Here is a 7,195-nt window from a genome sequence, read left to right on the forward strand (position 1 = left end):
CTCTGCTCTACACAAAAGAGCGCTAAACTTTTAGATTATAAGCCATAGGGTTCAATATTACCATTTTATATTTATCAAAAACTTTGATTACTCTCCTTATATACTCATTTAGTCTTTATATACACACTTACTCTTACTCACACTTGCTTCCTCAAATATATACACTTACTCCATATATACACATTTTTTTGACTGCATAATAAATAATTAAAAATTTAACATCACCTTTTTCTATAATTGATGTCGTCATTTGTGATTGTGATCACATTTATTTCTGCAGAATCTTTTTTAGTCTTAAATATTTCAAAACATTTACAATATTTTGGCTGCTCAATAGTGATGCTAAGATCTGTGAATGTTTGTGGAGGAGGGAACAAGTTTTGAAGCTTTGAATTTGACTGATAAAGAAGTATATTTTGAATGGAAAGAATCTTTTCAAGATCGTCTGATGGATTAATACGTAGATCGTCTTCACACTTTTCTAGGTGAAAATAATAGTAAGCATTACAGTATTCTTCATTTAAATGAACAAGTTCAAGTTTAATCGCCAACTGTTCCCATTCTATATCTAAATGTAACGATGAATTCAATTTTTTAATTTCATTCGATAGAGTTTCACCGCTAGGTTTGTCACCTTTTAGATTTTCTTTTGTTTTTTCAATTTCATTACCGATGGAAATACCTTCCTCAGTGTACAACTCCCATGCAAAACAAGATGCAGAAAAACTGGTTTCAAGTACAGCTTGATCTAAAGCAGCTTGTGTTCTAGTTTCTCCAGTAGTAATCAATTTCAAAAGAGCTGTTCTATAGTTTGTAGCTTCTGGAACATCGTCTGAAAGTGTTGTATCCATCATCCCAGTAACATGTTCTTTAGCTATTGTCCATTTGAAAACGTCAACACTGCTTAAATTTTGCCCAAGATTTATTGTTTCGTTGACACCAGGATGCTTAAATTTTTCTACTGCCTCTTTAATTGTTGTAAATCTACTATAATTGAACCCATCGTGTATGCCAGTTAGAGGTTGGCCAGGATCATAACCTATTTTAACAGTTCTAATCGCTTTTGTAAGACTTATTGTATTTTCAACAATTTCCTTTGTGCTTTCAGCAGTACCTTCTTTTTTAAAAAATTCTGTAATTTTATCTGAATATTTATTTACCAGATCTTTGTCATTTTTTTTTTTATTCCACCACTCCAGTAAAACATTTTTTTGACTTTGAAAAAATGACGTCAGTTTTGGCCCCATATTTTTCCATGCTTCTTTTACTTTTTTGAAAGTCGTTCCTAAAAGTTTTCGCTTATCAATCAGGCTTTTAATTGCTCTCATAACTTTTATAACTTTTGGAATAATACTTCCTAATTTAGTGAATATCTTTCGTGCAGCATTTAAAGCTTTTGCAGGGTTGAAACCACCCGAAAAGATACCAATTATGCAGTTAACAGCCTCTGCTGCTGCTTCAGCTACCGCCAACGAAGTGGCAAGAATGACACCGTTTTTAAAGGTGACTGATTCTGTTTCAACCTCGGTTTTAAATGTTTCAAACTCTTTTGTTAAATAGTCTATTAGTTGTTGAGTTTGATTCCACTGCTTTTCAATATCCTTTTGCTTTCTCTTTTCGATTTCCCCAAGAGATATTGATTTCTTCATAGATGCCTTTAGAATCGAGATTTTGGAATCTCCAATTGCTTGAAGTGTTTGCTGAGATTGACTATTCAGTGTCTTAAGAGTGTTTAAATGTTTTGACTTATCTCTGATATCTCGGCCAGCTTGCGCTAAAATTTGAATATTTTGACTTAATATTTGAATGGAAAGTAAAGGTACGCGAGTCATTTGGGCGTTCATGTTATCGCTCATCGTAATATAACTTTGCAAATATTTAAAAGCAGATTGACTTCGTGATATTTCTAACGAATTGTACAAAGTATCGTTATATTTAAGTGAATTTTTAATAATGTTATACCATGTAGATAGCATCTTGTTGTCAAGAAGCAAACTATTTGGTGCTCTTTTATGATACACTCCAACGTTCATAATTAAACACGTTGTAATTGCTCTTGTGAAGATAGGGTCTGGTTCATCAAAGTTTTTCATGCTGATAAATTGCAACTGAAAGTATTTTCTGTAATGAAAACTTCCTCGAAAAGGAGTATCATCACCAGGATAAAACCCATTAATTTTTTCTTGTTTTGTTGAACCAATGTTTACGTAGTAAACTATAAATTTAATGCCTCCGTCTTTATACAGTTTTTCTTTAAAAATGTTATAAAAACTTTCATACGGTTCAGTATCAATATCAATGTTGTATGTATAAACTCGTATATCTTTGCTATTTTGAAAATGTTCTTTTAGATCAAAGAGTTGAGACAGTTTTAAATGAAAACCGCGTATAACGGCAATATTTTCAACGTTATCGACGTAAACATTCATGTCTGAGTTTTTTAGTATTTTCTCTCCGTAATTACATTTTTCAAATTGTGATTCATCAAAACTTGTTTGTGGAGCATATAAAATTGGTATATCAAAATTTGAATCAAAGTTGTTAAGTTGTAAAACTAGCTTGTTTTGCAAACCAAGTTCGTAAACTTTTATTAATAAACTTTCAACAATTGTTCTTTCACCTTCAATGTGTATTTCATTAAGAACATTTATGTCTGCAATAGTATCTTTCGCTTGAAGCAAAACATTTTTAAACTCATTTCTGTATTCTTTTTCGTATGGCATTATAAAATGAAATTTTTGAAACTCAATATTTTCAAATAGTTTTTTTTTTTTTTCAAGTTTAATTTCTGTATTAGTTTGCAAGGTCGAACATGGTGTAACTCTTTCTGAAGATTTATCGTACGAAAGTAGAAAATCTTCAATCTTTTTAGGCAATTCCATTTTTCCATAAATATTCAAACCAGTTTTTGTAAAATCTTGAATATTATTAAAATAAATTTCAAAGTTGCTTAACCCTTTAGGATTTGACAAGCACATTTCATTTTCGAAAGCACAGTACAGATTTACAGCATTACCGACTTCAATACGAAAATCAAGTAAATTTGATAAATCAACTAGCTCTATGTCGAGTGTTTCAGCAGACGATTTAATTGACAGCATGTATAAATTTGGTAAATATTGCAGAAATTTTTCACCGCTGATTCTATTTAAACAGCTTGTTCCTCTAAATGTAAGCTTTGTTATGTATTTTAAGTAATAATACTCGTCGTATTGATTCATTTTTGTTTCAAAAGAAGCTTTGCTCACCTCGTCAATTTCTACTTCAATAATTTCAAAAGTTTTTTTCTCATTTTTACTGCTCTTATACCCATTATAAATGTTGTCAGAAATATCTTGTATTTCTGGTGGCAATGCTTCATTATATTCAACAGGTTCATCATATTCATTTGAATCTTCATTATAAATCATTTGTTTTCGGTCTAAAAATATTTTATGAAGATTGTTGAATGTTGTACAATGAATATATATTTTTGACCAAGTAATATGGCGATCTTCATCATTTTTAATAAAGGCATCCGTTTTACAGCGGCAAATGTTTTTGCATGCATTTAATATTTTAGTTTGGCTAAAAACTTTAGAAACTTCATTTTCACTTGAAACAAGCGATAAAAGTATTACCAAGTTACAAAATATTGCTGCGAAAATAAACATTTCTTTGAAACGTCGTTTGCTTGCTTTAGTGAAGATTTAGAGTAAGTATTTAAAAAAAAAAAACTGTTAAAATCATGTCCATTGAAGTGTGTAAGCAGTCTGTAAATATTTTGCATCATATGCCAAATGGGAGTTTAAAAAAACAATATTTTTGAGAATAACCTTTCATTAATTACTTTAAAATAGTTTACGAACTTTTTTATTAATTTATTTTTATCATTGCCTTGAATAAGGTAGCCTACTTTTGTTTGTTACCTTAATCAAACTTTAAACCATTTGTTTAGATTTTCATAATCGGTTTTAGTCCTTATTGTTGCAAAAAAATTCCTTTGAGTTTTCATAACAAAATCATTTTGTTGCATTGGTTTTAATTTTAGTTTTTAAATTAAACAGCATAAGCATTTTTTGCATGCAATATTTCGGTTTTAATAAAATTTGTATTATTATTTAGTACTTGATGTTAATTTATATTTAAACATGAATAAAATTTTGATACATATTAGCGTTTTTTTCATGTTTAAAAATAATTTAAGTCGACGTTTGCATCAGTAAACTGTTAATATTATTGTATAATACAACTGGACAGAAAGTTATTCCAAAATAAACTTTGGACATTATCCTGCACTTGACTGAAAAGTCTAATAGTCAATATTTAAATTCCTTTAAGAAATCAGCTTGTAATCTCTTATATTAAAATAAGAAATCATTTTTTACATCATTATCATTTATAAAACGTTAACCTAAAAATTTCAACATTTTTAAATACTCACGGTGTTAAGTAAAAAGCAATCACTTTTTACCCATTTTTTTATAACTGAAATCTTAGTTGTCCTTGTACTCAGAAAATTATCTAATAGAAAATAGAATGACATATTAAGCATTGATGTATTCATGATCGCTTATGTATATATATTTTTTTTGTTCTTTTTTACAATATTTATTACTATTTAAATAAACAAAACTTTATTACAATAATAAAAGTTAACAAGTCAATATATTGTTAAGAAATAAACAATAAAAATAAATATAAAGAACGCGGATACTAAAGGTCTTGATACTCAATAATCAGGTCTTGTCACAGAGAAACCGCTAATTGCTTGTGGATAAAAAAACAAACAAAAAGTTAAATAAAAAAGAATATACATTAAATATATACATATACTAATATAGATAAGGAATTTTCAAAAAATTTTAAAATTTAAAAGTAGATTAGTATATTTTCAGTTGAAAAAATGAGTTTTTTAAGATTTTGTTTAAAAGAATCAAAATTACATTCTTGAGAAAAATCTTTAGAAGTATTTAGAACTATACTATTCCATAAAAATGGTCCGCGAAATGAAATAAAAAATTTTAGTTTGAGAAAATGCTTGTTGAATTAAATTATCGTTCCTTAAAATATATTTATTTCTATCTCTTTGTATATACAAGTTACGAAAAGAAATGGGTCATAGGTGGGTCTTGCATTTATACATAAAACAAAGAATATTAAAAACATTTAACTCATATATATTGAGTGCTTTCATAAAATATAAAAGAGGCTTGGCGTGAGCAAAACGGTTCTTGAAATTTATAAGGCGTGCTACATGTTTCTGTTGCCAATAGAGAGGTTTAAGTTTACTTTTATAAGTGCTACCCCAAGCAATGTTTGCATAATTAATATGGCAATGAATTAGTGAATAATATAACTGAATTAAGGTATGTTTATCTAAAACGTTTCTTATTTTGTATAAAATGCATATACTTTTTGAAATTTTATTGCACAAGTTAGCAATGCAGCTTTTCCAATTAAGATTTTCATCAATATATACACTTAAAAATCTTGTCACTAGAACTCTTTTAATAATTATGTTATCGATAAAAAGAAAGGGTAAGTTGCTATGCAGCTGGTGCTTTTTACCATAAGGATGAAGAAGAATCCATTTAGTTTTATCAATATTTAATGATAGTTTGTTTAATCTAAACCATTTCGAAAATTTTGGCTAGTTCAATGTTGCTAAAAAGTGTTCATGTTGCTAAAAAATGTTGCTAAAAAATGTTGCCAAAAAGTGATCATGTTATTAAAAAGTATTCATGTTGCTAAAAAGTTTAAAAATTTTTATATGAGAAAGAAATGAGTTAGAATCATCAGCAAACATAATTGTCATTAGGTTAGAAGCTTTTGGTAGATCATTAATATATATTAGAAATAGGAGGGGTCCTAATATGGATCCTTGAGGAAATCTAAATGAAATATTTAACAAATTAGATGATACGTTATCATCCGCATAAACAAATTATTTCTGATTATTTATATAACTTTTAAGCCAAATTAATATATTTCCAGTAATTCCGTACCACTCCAACTTTTTAAAAAGAATTTTGTGATCAATCATATCAAAAGCTTTTGCCAAGTCAATTGAAAACACCTAAAGTAAATTGAGAATTTTCAAATGAGTCAGATATATTTCTTGTAAATTGTAAAATGGCTTGTTCAGTGGAATTGTTTATTTAAAATCCATATTGGTTGCTGTGTAATAAATTGTTTATAGTAAGATGATTATAAATTTGATTGTACAAAATTCTTTCCAAAACTTTAGAGAATACAGAAAGTAGTGAAATTGGACGATATGTACATATATTCTCAATGTCACCACCTTTTAATATTGGTATGACTTTTGCTAATTTTAGAGCTTGTGGAAAAATTCCCTGTTTAATTGATATTAAAAAAATCTTTAAGAGTATATCTTTTAAAACATCATATAAACTTATAATAATGTTGCCGTTAATACCATCAGGGCCTACTGCTTTGTTAGATTTCAACAACTTACATGCAATTTAAAACTCTTCAAAAGATAATTCAAAAGAGTTCAAGTAAGAGTTTAGAGGGAAACATAGATCAACCATTAAACTGTTTGCAATAGGAATGTTTTTTGCAAGATTTGGTCCTACTGACACAAAATATTTATTAAACTCTTCCGTAATTTGTCTTTTATCATACAAAAATTCATTATTATGTTTAATCATGTTTGGCAAAGGGTGTACTTTTTTTGCTGCCAGTAATTTGTCTTATTATAAACCAAGTGCGTTTAAAATTTAATTTATATTTATCTAGTAAATTTAAACAATATCTTTTTTTTTTTTTTTTTGAGGCTTTCAAATAGTTTAGCGTAACTTTTATATATAATTTTATTTTCATTTGTTTTACATTTTAAGTAATTAATGTATAGTTTTTGTTTAATTTTTGAAGACTTAGGCAAACCCTTTGTAATCCAAGGCTTTTTTTTTTAACGTTATTTTTGCGTTGACTTTAGCAATCAACAGCGATCAACTATAAATGGATGTTGTAGCAACGGCAATATTATCAACGGCAAATCAATGTTTATTTACAAACACTGAGCGTTCGTTGATTTTCTGTTGACAAAAAACAAATTAAATGAGCCGTTTACTAACAGTAATTTGCTGAGCTAACAGCATGTTCTGCTGGGATTTTTTTGTTATTTTTGGTGGTAATAAAACGTTTGTTCAAACTTTAATAATATTACGGTATGAAATGAATATAAACT

The 7,195-nt window shown here is 28.0% G+C and overlaps 1 protein-coding gene across 1 annotated transcript in view; it reads right to left on the minus strand.

Annotated features, from left to right (window-relative positions):
- LOC136084618 (uncharacterized) overlaps positions 1 to 3,716 on the minus strand; it is a 68,045-nt gene extending 64,329 nt beyond the window's left edge. Inside the window, exon 1 of the mRNA XM_065804939.1 lies at positions 226 to 3,716. Within this exon, the coding sequence (XP_065661011.1) occupies positions 226 to 3,653 (3,428 nt within the window). The 5' untranslated portion in view covers positions 3,654 to 3,716. The remainder of the gene's footprint in view (positions 1 to 225) is intronic.
- Positions 3,717 to 7,195: the final 3,479 nt, after the last annotated feature.

The sequence above is a fragment of the Hydra vulgaris genome, chromosome 09 (assembly GCF_038396675.1).
Source record: "Hydra vulgaris chromosome 09, alternate assembly HydraT2T_AEP".
Taxonomy (NCBI): domain Eukaryota; kingdom Metazoa; phylum Cnidaria; class Hydrozoa; order Anthoathecata; family Hydridae; genus Hydra; species Hydra vulgaris.